This window comes from Lutra lutra, chromosome 1, assembly GCF_902655055.1.
Source record: "Lutra lutra chromosome 1, mLutLut1.2, whole genome shotgun sequence".
NCBI classification, from domain to species: domain Eukaryota; kingdom Metazoa; phylum Chordata; class Mammalia; order Carnivora; family Mustelidae; genus Lutra; species Lutra lutra.
The window spans coordinates 132222078-132242249 of NC_062278.1; the positions used below are offsets into that span (position 1 = coordinate 132222078).

The 20172-nt window shown below is 37.0% G+C and overlaps 2 protein-coding genes across 4 annotated transcripts in view; one reads left to right on the forward strand and one right to left on the reverse strand.

The window, feature by feature from the left end:
- The window catches only part of ACAD11 (acyl-CoA dehydrogenase family member 11), an 88987-nt gene that overhangs the window by 45736 nt on the left and 23079 nt on the right, over positions 1-20172 (forward strand). The gene's annotated exons all lie outside the window — the stretch shown is intronic.
- ACKR4 (atypical chemokine receptor 4) lies at positions 396-6358 on the reverse strand. 3 transcript variants are annotated; one of them, XM_047737016.1, is made up of 3 exons: positions 6333-6358; positions 5650-5772; positions 396-2386 (listed from the first exon to the last, which is right to left on the reverse strand). In XM_047737016.1, the coding sequence occupies exon 3, from the start codon at positions 2376-2378 to the stop codon at positions 1326-1328; it is 1053 nt and encodes a 350-aa protein (XP_047592972.1). In that variant the 5' UTR covers positions 2379-2386; positions 5650-5772; positions 6333-6358; the 3' UTR covers positions 396-1325. The 3 variants fall into 3 exon arrangements, with proteins under 3 accessions (XP_047592972.1, XP_047592979.1, XP_047592982.1); XM_047737023.1 differs by lacking the exons at positions 5650-5772; positions 6333-6358 and adding an exon at positions 4932-5138; XM_047737026.1 differs by lacking the exons at positions 5650-5772; positions 6333-6358 and adding an exon at positions 3426-3530.

Below are 20172 nucleotides of genomic sequence, written 5' to 3' on the forward strand. Positions count from 1 at the left end.
CTGAGCCAAAACTAAGAGCCAGAGGCTCAACCAACAGTGCCACATAGGTGCCCCCCAAAAAGTAATTTTAAGATAACATATCTTGAGTAGGTGATATTTATTTTAAGAGCAGAAAACTTGTCTTTTTTTTTTCCTACAGTTTTCCAGTTCACAGTTTTTTATAGTTTGTGAGAGAGAAAATTCGTATTAGTGTACACTATTGATCACTGTAATTTCTTTCAAAATTAAATTTCAGCAGGGACATATTTTTTTAAAAGATTTTATTTATTTATTTGACAGAGAGATCTCAAGTAGGCAGAGAGGCAGGCAGAGGGGGAGGAGGAAGCAGGCTCCCTGCCAAGCAGAGAGCCCAATGTGGGGCTTGATCCCAGGACCCTGAGATCATGACCTGAGCCGAAGGGCTCAGTGGGCTTAACCCACTGAGCCACCCAGGCACCCCTCAGTAGGGACATATTAAATGAACTATAATTTATAAATAATTGTATTGAAAGAGATAAGATATACATGTTATTAAGAATCATCTATTGTGTCACATACTTTTATTGCTTAAAAATGTAAGTGCTTAAGCAAAAAAATAAGAATCTGTATGTAAGAAAATGTATTGTTTAGTCAACCCTCAGTAATAGACTCACATAAATGGATAAGCCCTTTAGGAACTCGCAAAATTGGAATCTAGGTAAATATGATTATCTAAAGATTGCTTCTAGAGTATACAGGTAAATCTAATGGGATAACCAGTTTATTACTGAAGAAAATTAACATCATGGAAGCACATGTTCAGAAATTTACCAGGGATAAAAGGGAAAAAAAAAAAGTTTTTGTATTAAAAGGGCCCGTAAAACTTTTTATGTAATATTTTTATTGTTACATTGTTATTTCTGGGATCTTAGGAAATCACTTACAAACTAAGAAACAGGAAAAAATGATTAAATTTTGTTGTATAGTTATTCAAATACTGAAATTATGCAGTGAAATCATTCTTACATTAAAATTTAGATCTTTTAAAATAATTAGAAATGCCCCTTAATATAAGCCTTTTTATTAATCTGTTTCAGATGGCCTAATTCATAGCATGTGTTTTTATTATTTATACCTGTTAATACTATTTTCCTATATTGTTAACTTTAAGTTCATGTTTTCTGCATTTATTATGTCATTTCCTCCTCTTCCTGGTTGCTATATTCTCCCCACCTTCCCCCCACCTCTTGATTGCTATAAGTTGGCACCACGGTATTTGAGATTTAAGTTTCAGAATAAAGCAGATGTTTTATCTGAGAGAGAAGCATCATTCATGTGTATCGAAGCAAGAGGCAGCAGTCTTACATTTAAATGCTGAAAGTACTGGTTGGCTCTGTAGGATCATCTGAATCGAAAGGAATCTCCTCCACGTTTTGTCTTTGTCTTCTCCAGGACCCGTATTTCTTAGCAACTTTCATAATGTAGTTTTTGAAAGAGGCTCCCATGAAAACATACAGGATTGGGTTGAGGCAGCTGTGAAAGAGTGCAATGCTCTCTGTGATTTGGATGGCAACATCCATGCGTTTGCTCATGTCGCAGTCGGTGATCAGAGAGTAGATGATGTCTATGACTTGGCAGAACCGGACAATGTTATAAGGCAGCTGAGTGACAATAAAAACTATAACCACTGTGAGCAGAACTTTGAGGGGACGAGATTTTTTAATGTTGGGCATCCTGATAAGTGTTCTTGCTGTGACAAAGTAGCACACTCCCATAATAAGAAAGGGTATTACAAATCCAATGCAGATTTCCAGCATTTGAATTGATGCTTTCACTGATGTTCCTAGGTGATATGGAAAGATGGGAATGCACCTAGCCTTGTGATTGACTGTATAAAAAACCAGCTGAGGTATACTCAGCAAGATGGCAGCCATCCAGACACAGAAACAGATAAGCCAGCATGGTTTCCCCACTCCTGATTGACGTGGAGCTTTAGTTATAGCCCAGTATCTGTCTATGCTGATACAAGCCAGAAACTGCATTCCAGAGACAAAGTTGACTGTATACAAGGCTGAAGTGACTTTGCACATGATTCTCCCTAAAACCCACCCATGAACTGCATTAACTGCCCAAAAAGGCAGAGTGAATAGAAGGAGTAAATCTGCCACTGCCAAGTTCAGGATGTACACATCTGTTTTGGTTCTCTGCTTCTTGTAATAGGCATAAATTGCCACCACTATGGAATTGCCTGCAATTCCAATGATGAAAGCTATTGTGAAGAAGGCGGGCAAGAAAACTTTTGCAAATTTTCTGACTTCCTCTTTTATACAAATCACTTCATACTGACTGTAGTCATGAGTGCCATTCATTTCATTTTCCTCATAGTAGTAATCTGTTGACTGGTTGTGTTCCAAAGTCATGGCTCCATCTAAATGTCAAAAAGAATACAGAATATTCATTTTAATATTGTTTAAAAGGAAACACTTTTTAAAGTATGTAAGTTTTGTTCTTTTACTAGAGAGTTGATTTTTGCTATAACATAGGTGAGGCTGAATCTGCCGCTTTTTGAAATTTGAAATTCTTCGGTGGAAGCCACATTGGGGTATAGCTCCAAGATTAGTTGATTAGTTCTTTTTTTTTTTCTTAAAGATTTTATTTAATATATTTGACAAAGACAGTCACAGTGAGAGAGGGAGCACAAGCAGGGGGAGTGGGAGAGGGAGAAGCAAGCTTCCCACTGAGCAGGAGCCCGATATGGGGCTTGATCCCAGGACACTGGGGTCATGACCTGCGCCAAAGGCAGACGCTTGACAACTGAGCCACCCAGGCATCCCCAAGATTAGTTCTTCATCTTTTGTTTTTACCAGTCTATGTGCAGGAGCTGGAATTTACCCAAGAAAGATTAAAAACAACACGCTGTGGAATTTTCTTAATCATTAAACCCTAAATCAAAGTAATGACTTTTATGTAGCTTTTAAAATATGAAAATTTAGTCAGATTTCAACAAAAGAAAAAGAAATGTTATATTTTTTACAGACACAACTTTGTGATTCTTATGTAGGATATTGGCAGTGAATTAAATAAGCAAATACTTTATTCAGCTAAAATAAATATATTTTTATTTATAAACATATTTTAAAATGAATTTATTTTAAAATAAGTTAAATAAATTAATTCAGTGTTTATACTTAATTTCACTGGCTTGCCTTTAAAAAACAAAGTTTCCTCTAGTTAGCTTCCTTGAAAAGCTGTCCACACATGCTGAAAGTATGCTACCATTCAGGAGCATTATTCCACCAGTTACCTGAGTCTTAAGCCTACACTGTCCTTGACTTCTGTCACATTCATCCCTAATTTTCAGTCAGCCCCTAGTTTCTGATTTTACCTTACAAATAGATTGTGAATCTGTCTCTTTTAATTTGCCCTCTTTGACACATCTGCACCATTCAACCACTGTTGTTTCTTACCTGATCTATTACAGTATCTTCCCAACTGGTATCTCCTATTCTTTTTCCTTCTTACGACCTCTTTGTCAAAATCATTTTTCTTACTGCCACCAGAGTTCTCTGTCTCTGCAATGTCAATCTGTCACTCTTCTGCTAAGCTCCTCACCTAAAAGATACATTTCTCCACCTGAAAGATACAATCCAAGCTAACGATAAATACTTAGCATGATACCCATAGCTCCCTGCATAATGTTAAGCAGATGCTTAACTTGTCCCAGAATTCACAAGTTTTTAAATGTATATAAAAATGACCCATGGTTCCTGCTACATCTCTCTATAATGCACCCCACGCTGTGCTATATCTCTCTACGACCCCAGATAGTCATAGTACTCATCTGCAAGCAGTTTGCTGGCACACACCATGCTGCAGCACATGTCTGCACCATTACTCATTCTGTTCCTTCATCTGATAGACTATTTCCTGCCCTTCTCTTAAAAAGCCAATTCCTTCTCAGTTAACTTGGATGTCACCTCCCCAGAAGATTTTCCTGATCCAATAGCTGTATCTACATACATACCTACGTTCATTCTCAGAGAACTGACCCCATTATGTGAAAAAAATGTGTTTCTTAGTTCCCTAAGAGTATGACCTGTTGGATTTATGTTTGTAATGACTACATGGAGAGTGGCTGGTATACAATAGGTGCTCAGTAAATATTTGTCAAACTAAAGGACTTACAAGCAGATATAAAGCTATTAGTCTAGAATATATAGATGGTATGGCAGGAATCATCTTGCCTCATCATTAGTTATTTTACTATATTGGTTATTAACACCTTATAGGAGTAAAATAAGCTCACAGAGAATTTACATGGTTTTTTGTTGTTGTTGTTCTTTGCTTTTTGTTTTTAAGATTTTATTTATTTATTTGACAGAGAGAGAGCGCACAGGCAGGGATAGCAGCAGGCAGAGGGAGAGGGAGAAGCAGGCTCCCAGATGAGCAAGGAACCCAATGTGGGGCTGGATCCCAGGACCCTGGTATCATGACCTGAGCTGAAGGCAGATGCTTAACTGTCCCAGCCACCCAGGTGTCCCCAGAATTCACAAGTTTTAAAATGTATATAAAAATGACATTCCGGGGGCGCCTGGGTGGCTCAGTGGGTTAAAGCCTCTGCCTTCGGCTCAGGTCATGATCCCAGGGTCCTGGGATCGAGCCCCGCATCGGGCTCTCTCCTCAGCGGGAAGCCTGCTTCTCCCTCTCTCTCTCTGCCTGCCTCTCTGCCTACTTGTGATTTCTGTCTGTCAAATTAAAAAAAAAAAAAAATCTTTAAAAATGACATTCGGTATTTTTATTTTACTGCTGAGTTTTATTTTGCCTTTTCCTTAGCCTTTCTGTCTCCCTTTGGTTATTTTTGTCCTTGGGAAAAGCTCTAATATTCTTATAGAGTCATTAATGAAAATAGTATTTTTAAAACAGTGTGCCAACTTATGGTACATTTCCAAAAGAATATTATTATTCTTACTAACCTTGTTTGGATGAGTAAAGCAGAGAAGGCCCTCAAGGAAATACACCACATAGAAGAACTGCTTTCATTATGTAAAAACCAGGTGCCAACAATTTAAAATGACTGTTTTTACCCTTAAGTTAATTTGAAAAGTTCCAATCTGGAAGACCATTCTGGTCATCATTTTCTTATGTATTAATTATTAACAGTATGAACTTTGTTTTCTCTTTCTCATTCATCACAAATCTTGAACCTGATGATAAGAAATAATATGCACAAATAATATAAGACATTAAGGAAGTATATTTTTAAATAAGAATCTTACTAAAAAATGTGAGTAAATAGGACAGGAATGGAAATTATTTGCAGGAATTGATCCTTCTGTCAGACATACAGGAACACATTTTAGATGTCTTTATAATTATTACAAGAACAAAAATAGCATTTGTAAAATAAAACAGAAAAAATAGTATAACACAACCTATTTTCTCATTAACAAAGTTTTATAGGCAAGTAATGGTATTAACATAATGCCAGAAATAATATGTTTTCTTCTTGCTATATTCATATTTTTGTTTTAAGATTAAAGTGTATAGCTGTTTTCAAATAGCTCTTTTTGCATATGTTAACATTTAGACTTTTGTGCATCAACACTCCCTTTATATAGGTAAGTATATAAAGTCTTTGGGCTTTAAAAAACAATCTTATTCCAATTAGAATGAGAAAATGAAAAAACCAACCTGTTTCAGCGTGCAGAGAGGAGCAGTCTTGAGTGGAGAGTAAATTCAAATGACCTCTTTAACTCAGGCTACTTTTGTTTTCATTTTATACCCCGCCTTTGTCTTGCATCCGAGAGAGCTTTCCTGAAATTTAACCTTGTAAGCACTTGATCTTTTATTTTTTGTATAACCATGCTGTGAAGTCAAATTCAAGTTCTAAAGTGTCTTAGCATACAAGTTTGAAAGAATTCTATCTTGTTTCAAAAACTAAGTACCTTTCAAAGTTTCTACTTAGATGAAAGGAACAAGAAGGTGTCGGCAGCTGAGGAACCATTGGCCAAACCAAAAAAATTCACCCCAGAGAGCATCAAGGGCTAATGAGCACTTGTAGGTAGAATCTAGAGAAATACTCTGAGAAGTTATTTTGTTTAGGAAAAAAAAGAAAAATGACTTTAACTTGGAAAGTTCTTTTAAAAGACTAAATTATCACAGACTAAATTTTGAGTAATGATTAGGCACTTATAGAACTTAATATTTTTTGTGCCACATCATTTAATATTTTAGTTAAACTATGAAACTAACTCTCGGCTTTAAAAAAAAAAAAATGTATTTCTTCCCTGTCCTTGACCCAGGAGTATGCCTTTCCCCATGACTGTAAACTCTGCCTTCTTCAAATTTATTTTTTCAAAGACCAGCATACAAACCTTCAAAATCCTTCTGTCTGGGGACATTGTTTTTCCCATGCTTCCAAACAAATGAAAATTGAAGAAGAAATGCATGCAGATTTAGCCCTCCTGTTTAAACAGGACTCTCCATACATTTGCATAGCAATGCCCTTTATTTCTTTTCTCATGCAAAGCTAGGCTCAGTCTCCACATGTAGAAATTATAGGCAGCATATAGATGGGTCTTGTTTTTTTTATCCTTTCTGATACCATATGTCTTTTGATTGGAACATTTAGTCCAGTGACATTCAAAGTAACTATTGATATATATGTATTGATTATAGTTATTTTGTTACTTGTTTTGTCGTTGTTTTTGCAGTTTTTCTCTGACCTTTCTTCTCGTGCTCTTTCATGGTTTGCTGGTTTTCTTTGGTGATATACTTGGATTCCTTACTTTTCATTTTTTACATATATATTACTCTTTTATTGTGTTACCATTAGGTTTATATATAACATCTTTTGCTTATAGTAGTCTATATTAAGCTGATGGTTGCTTCAATTTTGAACTCATCCTTTACTCCTCTCCCCTCCACCTTTGAGATATTTGTATCATACTTTACATCCTTTTATTTTGTGCTTCTCTTGACTGATTTTTACAGATATACTTTTTTTTTGTATTTGTGCTTTTTGTTTGTTTGTTTGTTTGTTTACTCTTACTTATGGTTTTGTTTTCCATTCACAGAGTCCCCCTTAACATTCTCATATGAGTGGTTTAGTGGTCGTGAATTCTTTTAACTTTTGTTTGTCTCAGAAATTCTTTATCTCCCTTCTATTCTGAATGATAACCTTGCTGGATAGAGTACTTTTGGCTGCAGATTTTTCCCTTTTAGCACTTGAATACATCATGCCACTCCTCTTCTGGACTGGAAAGTTTCTTCTGAAAAATGAGCTGCTAGACTTATAAGATTTTCTTTGTATTTAACACTCATCTTTTCCCTTGCAAACTGTAACATTCTTTATCACTGTTTTTGTTTTTTGCAATTTTAATTACTGTGTGTCTTGGTATGGACCTCCTTGAGATGAATTTGTTGGGAGAATCTTTGTGCCTCCTGAATCTGGATCTTTGTTTCCCTTCCTAGATTCAGGAATTTTTCAGCTCTTATTTCTTCAAATACATTTCTGCCTCCCTTTCTCTCTCTTCTGGGATCCCTATAATGTGAATATTATTATGCTTGATGGAGTCACTGAATTCTCTACATCTATTCTCATTATACAGTATTTGTTTGTCTCTCATCTTTTCAGCTTGATTGCTTTCCATTACTCTGTCCTCCAGGTCACTGATACCTTTCTCTGCTTCCTATAACCTTCTCTTTATTTCACCTATTATTTTTTTTAATTTCATTTATTGAGTTTTTCATTTCTGATATGTTAGTTTTTATCTCTTTGTCAAGGATCTCACTAATGTTCTCCACCTATTTCTGAAGTCCAGTATCTTTGTGATTATTACTTTAAATTCTTTATCAAGCCCATTACTTATTTCTATTTCACTTAGATCTCTTGCTATGATTTTATCTTATTCTTTCATTTGGGATGTGTTTTTCTGTCTCCTTATTTTTCTACCTCTCTGTCTGCCTCTCTGTGTTAGGAAAGTTAGCTACATCAGCTGCTCTTGAAAGTAGTGGCTTTATGAAGAAGAGGTACTGTAGTGCTCTGCAGTGCAGTGTCTGCTGTTTATCAGAATCAGTTATAATACTTCACCTGTGTGTGTCACTTGCATCCTACTATTGTGTCCGAGTCGCTTTTCCTTTCAGTCTAGACATCTACCCTGAATCTCTGCCTGTTGTGGGCTGCACTTGCTCTCTGTGATGTTAGTGAGACCCACAAAGGCTCGTTCTGAGGGCACATGACTGCAGAAGGGCTTGGAGGCAGGACAGTGGTGTTCAGGATTTGTTCTGAGCTGCTAGTCCTAGACTGGATCTCCTGAAGTATGGAGGCTTTAACAAAATTTGTGCTGAACCCGGGGCTGAAGCCAGCATCCTTGGACTGGGCAAGTGTTCCAGAACTTATGGGTGGTTGCATTGCTAGCAGCTTAGGCAGCAAGTATCTATGTAGCACCATCTCCAACAAATGGCTCTGTGTTTGCAGGGAGGGGAGGAAAATGGCACCTACCAACTCCTTCATTCCCAGAGAAGTCCTCAACACACTCCAAAGTCAGTATAAACAGATCTCCCTCCCATTGTGTAAACTGTCGCTTCTATGTTGCCTCTCTTCCAGCCCTTGTCTTTTTAAGGGTGGGGGGCCCAGCTATCATTCCTCTACCCATTTGCCCAATGCTGAGTCAACTGACTTCTAAAGTTCCAGGCTCCAAGTCTCACTGGTTATACAAACTCATGGAATTCAGCCCCTCCAGTTTTCAAGGCCAGATATTATGGGGATTCGTTTTCCCCATGTGGGCTCCATGTTACTTTCCCTTCTCTGCTCCCACAATTCCCTCTTTCCTTCAGACAGCTCCTAACTGCATTTTCTATTCTTCCTAAATTCTTCCATGAGGCTTCTTTTCTGCATTTAGTCGTGGAGTTTGTTCTGCCTGTCTTCAGATAGCTCTCAGGTTTATTTACTCAGGTGATTGAAATCTAGTTGTAAACATGGGACAATGGTGCCCCTACTCTGCCATCTTTCCCAGCCTCCTCTCTTACCTCTTGTTCTTGATCTTATATATACTAGAGCAGTATGATGTGAACAAGCAACCCTCCCCTAAATTCTCAGACAGGCCTACAAAATCCTGCAAGTTCTGCCTCCATCCCTCATTGCCTCTCGACCTTTTTTCCTACTACTTTATGCTTTGCTTGTTTGGTCTGCCACACCAACTTTCTTTTTGTCTTGGAATGTACCAGTCACATTCCTTCTTAGGGCTTTTATACTGGCTTTTCTGCTCATCTGGAATGTGTTTCCTCTCAATATTTGCAAACCGTACTCCCTCATCTCTCAAGGCTTTGTCCAGTCACCATCACCTCCTCACTGAGGCAATCCCTAATTACTCTATTTAATATACCCCTCACCAGCCTATACTCCAATCTAGCTTAACCATTGTACTGATCCTCTGCTGATTTACTATATAATATGCATTATGTTTGCTGTTATCTCTTGCCCTGTATTAGAATATAAGCTTCATCAGGGCAAGGACTTTTATTTCCTTTCTTCATTGATACATCTGAAGTGCCTAGAATAGTGCCTGGCATATAGTCAGTATTTTAAATTAATAAATAATCCTACTTTCCCTTGTGATTATTGATCCATTTTACTTTCCCTTGATGCTATGCTTCTTTTATGACTCATCTATAACAACAGCCTCCATAGTTAACAATTATATAATCTCTTCATCTATATTATATGTAGATGCAATACTGACTTGTGAGCCTTTGTTCAGTGCTATTACTCCTATCTAGAATACTCCTCCCCCCCTCCACTTTAGCTACTTCTATTTAGGATTCGGATTCAGGTCTAACCTTAATGTTACTTAATTCAGGAAGACTTCCTTAACCCTTTTAGATTAGATCAGATGTGTATACTCTTTACTCCTCTAGTACTATCTCACTTTGTTACTAGTACGTAGTAAAATTTTCTATCTTCCCTAGCAATCATGTGTCCTGCTATATCCTCAACATTTAGCTGTGTGCCTTACTTATGGTACCAGTTTACTGAATAATAATTAAATACATGAATGAATGAGTGAATGATTCAAATCAGTCAATCAAAGTTTAACTTATCCTCCACAGACTTCAAGTTTAGCAGTGGAGCTGGAATTTTTTTTTAAGATTTTATTTATTTATTTGATGGAGATAGAGGGCACAAGCAGGCAGAGGGGCAGGCAGAGGTAGAGAGAGAAACAGGCTTCCCACTGAGCAAGGAGGCTGATGCAGGGCTTGACCCCAGGACGCTGGAATCATGACCTGAGCCGAAGGCAGACACTTAACGACTGAGCCACCCAGGCACCCTTTGAATCCTGGTAATTTTAAAGAGTATTTAAAAGTATTCTTTTCCTTTATTTTATACTCCCCAACAATCACATGCTTTCTTGTAAATAGGATTATGATCAGTTATAATGCTATAATCTTTACATCTTTCAAAAATCACACATCATTTCTTGCTAATTCACACACATACCCAGGCAAAACAGATAAAAGATCAAGCCTCTTTTGGTCGTATATACCACATGAAATAAGGTGAAACTAGTTTATTGCCTGGCCTTTTCCTATATTTTCCTTCTCCCAGACAGAACTAGAAGAGGTGGTGTTGATAGGGGAGTCTTGACAAGATAGGAAAGGCAATCATATAGCTTGGAGATTAGGGAAAAGCATCATTTACCCTAAGCAACTTACCAAAGTACTAAGTTGTTTCTTTCTTGCCCCTCCCCCATTTTTGGTACTTGTCTCCTATTTCTCATATCCCTAAGAACAGAATCTTTATGATTGCAACTAGCTGCTTACCATAAATTCTCTCCATGAAATGCCTTAACATACCGGTATCCCTCATTCCTGAAGAATCTCTCTCCACACCCATTTCTTAGCCTTCCTTTTAAAGTACCATTTTGCTCAGTGACAGATGTTTGGGAAAGCAATCTGGCTAAACTATATACTGAATTATCATTGAAAATATAATGTTATATTTTCAACATAATTTATATTGAAAATTGATATTGAGATATGCATTGAACATTTAGATAATCTCATGACTTCTCTTTAGTGTGCATATTACATATTAATATTGTATGTGAGTTTTTTACTTAGCATTTTCTGTTACTCTAGGTTCACTATAAATGTCATTTTTTTGAAGATTTTATTTATTTATTTATTTGAGAGAGAGAGAGAGAGAGAGTGAGTGAGAGAGAGCATGAGCAGGTGGGGAGGGGCAGATAGAGAGGGAGAAGCTCAGACTCCCCACTGGGGAGAGAGCCTGATGTGGTGCTCAATGCCAAGACCCTGGGATCACAACCTGAGCCAAAGGCAGCCATTTAACCAACTGAGCCATGCATGCATCCCTATAAATGTCATTTTTGTAGCTAAATAATATTCTGTTGTATAGATCATAATTTGTCTTCCCACTCAACTATTATAGGACTTGCAGGGTGTTTTAGTGTTTTGCTATTACAAATGATGTTATAGAAAGCATCTTTGTAGATAATCTGGGAAACTGGACTTAATTTGAGAAGTGTTGAAGAAAAGAAAAAGTGTGATTAATCATGTGTAATTGTCTCTTTCTTACACAAAAGGTAGTGTTCTTACTATTCACAGTATAGGATAATTGTAGAGTTCTTCCAGATAAGTGCATAGAAAGTTTCCTTATTCTTTTTGGATGGGTTCCATTGTATGGACACAGCACAGTATATTTAAATAGTCTTCTATTGATGGATATTGGTCAATGTCTAATTCTTTGCAAATACAAAAAATACTACTGCAGTGAATAATCTTGTGCACCTGTCTTTGCATTCAAGAACAACTATATCTGTAGGGTAAGTCCCAGAAGTAGGATTGATGGATCAAAGAGTAATTGAATCTGTAATTTTGATGGATATTGCCAAGTTATACTACCTAGGGATATTACTTTGTACACCCATCAGTAATGAAAGTGTCTATCTCCATGGAACCTTGCCAATAGAATGAGTTATTTGACTAGCTTTGCTTTCTAAATGACTTGTAACAGATTCAGTACTCTTCCCTTTTCTTCCTGGCCATGTATGAAATATTTTCCCCTGATTGATTTTTTTTTCTTTTTAATGTACAGTAGTTTTATATAGATAGCACAATTGATGTCTTTCTTTTGATTTCATTTATCATTTTTAAGGTTTAAAAATTTTTCCCCATCCAGAGATTTCATAAATACTATTTTTTCTTCTAGTTTTTTATGGTTCGATTATTTAAATTTGTAATAATTTCAACTCTGATCTATTTGGAATTGATTTTGATCCAGCCGTATTCTGTAACAATGATAGAAGTAGTCCAGCGTTTAACACTGATTGCATAATTACTATGTAAAACCTTTCTGGAGGTAGAATAAGTGAATTTCAAAGGGTGCGTCCCCCCATTAAAAATAACACATATTCCAAGAGAACACACTATATTGGGTTTTTTTCCTTTCTTTTTTTTGAAAGATTTTATTTATTCTTTGATACAGCACAAGCAAGGGGATCAGGAGGCAGAGGGAGAGGGAGAAGCAGGCTCCCCAGGAGCCCAGTGTGAAGCTCAATCCCAGGACACTGGGATCATGACCTGAGCCAAAGGCAGATGCTTAACCAAATAAGCCACCCAGGCTTCCCTAATGGAGTTTTTTCTTAACTGTAGGATTGTAGATAAACATTTTTTTAAACAAACTTTATTTATTTATTTAGATTTTATTTGTTTATTTGTTAGGGAGAGAGAGAGAACACAAGCAGGGGGAACAGCAGGCAGAGGGAGAAGCAGTCTCCCCACTGAGCAAGGAGCCCTATGATGTAGGACTCAATCCCAATGGTCATGTTTTTCCTCCATCTGACATTTTTCCTTGTGTTAGAGAATGATTTTGTTTGATAACCGTATGGTTTTTAAGAACCTAAAAAATTAAAACTGACCAGCAAATATCAGGGAGATGTGATTTTCAGCCTGACTTAATTCTGGCACTTGAAAAGCCTTAAAATACCAGAGGCTGAATTAAAAACAATTATTTTATATGTGCTATCTATTTTCATTCATGGGAGCCTGTGACACAACAGATATATTTAAATGTTTCCTGGCCTATTCGGATTTCCTCTAATATATTTCATCCACAACATCTGGTATCCTGTTCGTTAACTAAAGTAATAAAAAAGAGGGTCTCCTGGATGGCTCAGTCGGTTAAGCGTCCAACTCTTAGCTCAGGTCTTGATCTCACGGTCCAAGATAGTAATCACAAAAAAGAGCAAAAGCTCTATTTAGAAGAAGGACGTGTTTTAGCTGCTGTACCTGCCAAATTCTGCTTGTAGCTAAGTTGAGATGATATATTTGTGAGGGGTCTTTCCCATTTTCTGAAACATCAAGGTTAAATCAAAGTATCTTAAAATTTACAACCTATTCACTCACCCTTTTTTCCTCTACTTAATGACCCCCAAAGAAGAGCCAGTTTAGAAGTTTTATTTTTTAAAATCTGAATTGTTGGGGCACCTGGGTGGCTCAGTGGGTTAAGCCTCTGCCTTCGGCTCAGGTCATGATCCCAGGGTCCTAGGATCGAGCCCCACATCGGGCTCTCTACTCAGCAGGGAGCCTGCTTCCCCCCTCTCTCTCTGCCTGCTGCTCTGCCTACTTGTGATCTCTGTCAAATGAATAAATAAAATCTTTAAAAAAAATAAAAATAAAAAAAATCTGAATTGTTTTCCATATTAGATTGAATGAAGCAGAATCAAAAAATTATTTGCCTTGTTTCTTGACTTTCTTCAAAATTTACCTGATGTCTGGAATCTATTAAGCACTTACTTAAAACTGTGGCAACAATTTTCATGAAGAACAAGACAGGAAGTGCTATTGGAAAATACTAGAGAAAAATATATTCTGGGTGTTAGAAAAAGAGGGCTTTCAGCTAGGTTTAGGGAATTATAGAAAAGATTTTGCTTTTGAAGGATTTAGCTACTGGTCATCTAAGTTTAAAATCCACAGAACCTTAAAAGATTTATCAAAAATGTCCTTGATTACCAGGATAGAAAGTAGAGAAAGAAAAGATCTCTAGTGCAAATAAACCCCAAATTGTGTCATTGTGTCCTAATCTGATTTTTAAAGTACTCTCACCATGGAAACAATGTAGATTATATACAGCAAATGACCTGACCCTTTTATTAGCCTGTGGGCCTTAAGGCTTCCTATAAATAAAACTTCAAAAACTCTAACTAGAAAAATACTCACTTGAAAATTTAAAAGGGAGCCTCTCTGGAAAAAATTTTTTTTCTCTAATTTCTAAGAATCGAAGCACAATAGCATATTATTGCACAGTCAGGACTAGTCAAGGGTATTAAAAAAAAAAAAAATTCCCCAGCCCAACGTTTTCAGATAAGAAATTTCAGTTAAGGAGTGCCTGGGTGTCTCAGTGGGTTAAGCCTCTGCATTCAGCTCAGGTCATGATCTCAGGGTCCTGGGATCAAGCCCTGCATCGGGCTCTCTGCTTGGCAGGGGAGCCTGCTTCCTCCTCCCCCGCTGCCTGTCTCTCTGCCTACTTGTGATCTCTGTCTGTCAAATAAATAAATAAAATCTTTAAAAAGAAAAAGAAGAAGAAGAAGAAATTGCAGTTAAGATCCATAATTCAGTGTGGATAATCTATTATTTAAATAATCCTAATGTTCTTCAGGTTAATCCTCAAATTAGTGGAATTCAGTTTTTTATATATTAGGACCTATAAAAATCAGGACACAGTCTTATAAAACAGTGATACACAATTTGGAAATTCAAACATGATTCAATAAGCAAGGATAGTCCAGTGGATTCACATTGATGGTATAATCTGAGACATTTTAAAACTTAATTTTGAAATATGTGAATGGTAGGATCTTTTCTCATTACAATTTGGCAAATGTGGCTCCTGAAACATCCTTCTTTTAAAGAGTCCAGTCAGAACTGATTGAAAAGTAGATTCCATTAAATTTGAAAGAACCCAAATTGGGTTTTTTGTTTTTTTTAAAGATTTTATTTATCCACTTGACACACACACACAGAGAGATCACAAGTAGGCAGAGAGGCAGGCAGAGAGAGAGGAGGAAACAGGCTCCCCGTTGAGCAGAGAACCCGATGCGGGGCTTGATCCCAGGACCCTGAGATCATGACCTGAGCCGAAGGCAGAGGCTTAACCCACTGAGCCACCCAGGCGCCCCAGAACCCAAATTGTTTTAAAACAATTATATTTTAATCTTAAATACATCTTTACTTTATATGTATAACTCACAATATAGGATAGAGGGGATTAGAATTTTAAACTCTCGGTTTTATTGGTTTTAAAGTTTTAGAGCTAAGATTTCTAATTCTGCTTCTTGTATGATCATGTTTTGAGGTGATCATTGCATTTCTAAAACATTAGCCGAAACTAATGATAGGTGTGTGAATATATAAGAAACTGCCATACTGGTTGTGCAAAAACTTGGTTTTGGCAAAGTTTAAAGGCCAAAACTCTAAGGGAACTTCATTTCTTGTGCAGTGGAGTTAGCACCTAAGATCGACCTCATAGATAACAACTAAAAAGCTACAAACAAAACAAAACAACTCCTTGATGCTGGGGAGTGACCCAAAGCAGGCTGATTTTGTAGCAGAGTCAAAATTTGGAAGATGAGACAGCAAAAGAGAAGTTTTTCATTTTTAGACTTTGGCTTGAGGACAGTGTGGTTTGAAAAAGCTGAAGCTTCTCTAGAAAACTTGGGTCTTTGTGTTCTAAGCAACTAGAAGACAGTGCCTAGAGCCGCCATCACTGCTCAAAAATGAGGTTGTAGTTTGGTTATTCCAGGAAGGTAGAGAACCACAAAAGGAGAGCTCCAGGTTTCACCTGTAAACTTTGCCCAAGTCTCTGCTGACTCCTGAATCAAAATCATGTAATCGACTCAAAGCACCTGCAGCTAAATAAAAAGAATAAACTAAAATTTGATCTCTCACCCCACCTAAACTGAGATAGACTCTGCAGTTTGACTCTACCTAAGAGCCTAATAAGACAAAAACATCAACATGCTTTGAAGGGATTATAATAGAATCCAGAGTCTTCAAAACAAAAGAATCAGTGTCCAGAATACAATTTAAAATTACTCACCAAATGAAGAGCCAAATATAAAATCAACTAAAATATGGCATCATGGTTCATTTGTATATTTAAAAAATTATTTTCCTGGAATCTCTAGTTACCATTTTTCTTTCACTGAATTATTTACCTGTTTCATATTATATCTCCTCCCCCTTAAACATACACACATGTATGTTTAAGTTGTACCTGTAATCCTACTGAATTTTCCCTTTTCTGGAGACTTTTCTCATAGAGTCTTTATTCCTATTCCTATTCCAGTCTGGACCGATTATCTTTTAGGCATACTTCAGTACAGTTATTCTGGAATTTTTACATATTACTTTCCTGGGATTGTTCATCTTTCGCACCCTATGACTTTTTTTTTTACTTCCTTATTTTGCTTGAGTGTATTCTTTTTAAGAAAAAATGCTTAAGTAAATAAAATTATCTGAGATCGTATGTGTCTGAATAGGTAGGTATTTATTTTGCCATGACAGAGATTGATATGTGGATGGGTATAGAATTCTAGATTTTTTTTAACATTTTTTTTAAAGATTTTATTTATTTATTTGACAGGCAGAAATCACAAGTACAGAGAGGCAGGCAGAGAGTGAGAGGGGGAAGCAGACTCCTTGCAGAGCAGAGAGCTGGATGTGGAGCTCGATCCCAGGACCCTGAGATCATGACCTGAGCTGAAGGCAGAGGCTTTAACCCACTAAGCTACCCAGGCGCCCTAGAATTCTAGATTGAACTCTTTTATCTAGCATCCCTTGTTGCTGATGAGAAATCTGATGCAAGTCTAATCCTCATTCCTTTAGAGGTGGCTTGTTTTTTGGTTTTGGGTTTTTTTCCTTTTTGAAACCCTTTAGGATTTTCTCTTTATTGTTGATGTTTTGAAATGCCTAGAGATGGATTCTTCTTGCCAGTCAATGGCCCTTTTAATCTGAAGACTTTTTGTTTTGTTTTGTTTTGTTTTAGAGAATTTTCAAGTTTCATTGATAAGTTCTTACCTTTATTTTTCTCTTCTTTTTTTGGACTATTTTCTCTTTTTTTAGACCTCTTTTACTATGATCTTAGATTTTATATTTTTGCTTTAAGTGTCTCTTCTCTTTGCTTTCCTACTTTTGGTTTCTGACTTCTTCCTCTGCCTGTGGGAAATTTTCTTGATTTGATTTTTAGTGCTTCTATTGAACTTTATGCTTTAGCAGTCATATGTTAAGCTCTAAGAGTTTTTATTTTCTTGTTCTTTGGTTGTTCCTGTTTCACAACATCCTTTTCTGGTTTTATGGCTGTAATACATTTGAATCTCTCAAATTATACCAACTAGAATTTTTGTTGTTTGGTTTAACTCATTTGTTTTGTTTTGTTTAGGGTCTCTCTGTTTCTTGTTTTATTTTGTTCCTCTATGGTCAGTTTTACAGTTTATTTATTTTGGTCAGTCATTTCTCTTTAATGCTGCAGGTTCTCTTCACGTAGTACAGATTCTTGGTTTTCTGAGCATACTTAAGAGAAAAGCAAGGGTAAATGGAGTTTTTCACAGAGTTCTTTCCCAGGCATGTTTCCTTCCTAGGTGGAAATTATATAAAGAAACTTTTGGTGGAGGAGGCCTGGGATTCAGTTTAGAGTCACTGATAGGAAGCTAGTTATCAAGCTACAGACTCCAAGCTTCAAAATAACTTTATTCAGTTTTTTTTGTTTTTTTTGTTTTTTGTTTTTTTGGTTTTTTTTTTTGTAACATGCTGCATACTTTTCTTTTTCAGGCTACGTGTCATATACCTGCCTATGGAGTGCCACGTGATACATATGTCCACCTAAAAATCTTGAATTAATTCATCTTTGGTAGCCTTGCTTCTCAGTCATACCTTCTGACTCTGGGACCAGAACCCTCTCCCTTTGCAGTTTCTTACCTCATTTTCAAGACTCTGACTTCACTGCCCATTTCATTGGTCAGCTTGCCTCATCTACTTCCAATATATTTATTGAAATCTTTCATCTGTTGGTGACCACCAACATCCCCAGTCCTACGTCTCACCTTCTCACTTCCTTTTCTGTTATGGTTATGCCTTCATTATACATCCATCCATCCATTCATTCATTCATTTATTTATTTCACCATATAATGTATTATTTGTTTCAGGGATACAGATCTGTGATTCATCAGTCTTACACATTTCACAGTACTCACCATAGCACATACCCTCTGCAATGTCCATCACCCAGCCACCCATCCCTTTCACCCTCCTTCCCTCCAGCAACCCTCAGTTTGTTTCCTGAGATTAAGAGTCTCTTGTGGTTTGTCTCCCTCTCTGGTTTCATCTTGTTTCATTTTAACCCCGCTTCCCCTATGATCCTCTATCTTGTTTCTCAAATTCCTCATATCAGTGAGATCACATGATAATGGTCTTTCTCTGATTGACTTATTTCACTTAGCATAATAGCTTCTAGTTCCATTCATGTTGTGGCAAATGGCAAGATTTCGTGGTTTTTGATGGCTCCATATGTATTCCATTGTGTATATATATATACACAATGGAATACATATATATTATATATGTGTGTGTGTGTGTGTGTGTGTGTATGGATAAGAATGATGGATAGAAGAATGGATAAGAAGATGTTCTATATATATAGGGGTGCCTGGGTGGCTCAGTGGGTTTAAGCCTCTGCCTTCAGTTCAGGTCATGATCCCATGGTCCTGGGATCGAGCCCTGCATCGGGCTCTCTGCTCCGCAGAGAGACTGCCTCCACCTCTCTCTCTGCCTGCCTCTCTGCCTACTTGTGATCTTTGTCTGTCAAATAAATAAATAAAAATCTTTAAAAAAAAAAAAAAAGATGTTTTATATATATATATAAAACATCTTCTTATGCATTCTTTATCCATTCATCTGTTGATGGACATCTAGGCTCTTTCCATACTTTGGCTATTGAGGACATTGCTGCTATTAACATTTGGGTGCACGTGCCCCTTCGGATCACTACGTTTGTATTTTTAGGGTAAATACCCAGCAGTGCAATTGCTGGGTCATAGGGTAGCTCTATTTTTAACTTTTTGGGGAACCTCCATACTGTTTTCCAGAGTGGCTGCACCAGCTTGCGTTCCTCCCAGCAGTGTAGGTGGGTTCCCCTTTCTCCTCATCCTCACCAAAACCTGTCATTTCCTGACTTGTAAATTTTAGCCATTCTGACTGGTGTGAGGTGGTATCTGACTGGAGTTTTGATTTGTATTTCCCTCATGCCGAGTGATGTTGAGCACTTTTTCATGTGTCTGCTGGCCATCTGGATGTCTTCTTTGCAGAAATATCTGCTCATGTCTTCTGCCCATTTCTTGATTGGATTATTTGTTCTTTGGGTGCTGAGTTTGTTAAGTTCTTTATAGATTTTGGATACTAGCCTTTTATCTGATATGTCATTTGCAAATATCTTCTCCCATTCTGTCCGTTGTCTTTTGGTTTTGTTGACTATTTTCCTTTGCTGTGCAAAAGCTTTTTATCTTGATGAAGTCCCAATAGTTCATGCTTGTCCTTGCTTCCCTTGCCTTTGGCAATGTTTCTAGGAAGAAGTTGCTGCACCTGAGGTTGAAGAGGTTGCTGCCTGTGTTCTCTTCAAGGATTTTGATGGATTCCTCTCTCACTTTGAGGTCTTTCATCCATTTTTTGAGCCTGTTTTGTGTGTGGTGTAAGGAAATGGTCCAGTTCCATTCTTCTGCATGAGGCTGTCCAATTTTCCCAACACCATTTGTTGAAGAGACTGTCTTTTTTCCGTTGGATATTCTTTCCTGCTTTGTCAAAGATTAGTTGACCATAGAGTTGAGCATCCATTTCTGGGCTCTCTCTTCTGTTCTGTCAATCTGTGTTCTGTTTTTGTGTCAGTACCATATTGTCTTGATGATCACAGAGCTTAAAGTCTATGTAATAGATCTTGAAGTCTGGAATTGTGATGCTGCCAACTTTGGTTTTCTTTTTTAATATTCCTCTATCCGGGGTCTTTTCTGGTTCCATATAAATTTTAGGATTATTTGTTCCATTTCTTTGAAAAAAGTTGATGGTATTTTGATAGGGATTGCATTAAATGTGTAGATTGCTTTAGGTAGCATAGACATTTTCACAATATTTGTTTTTCCAATCCAT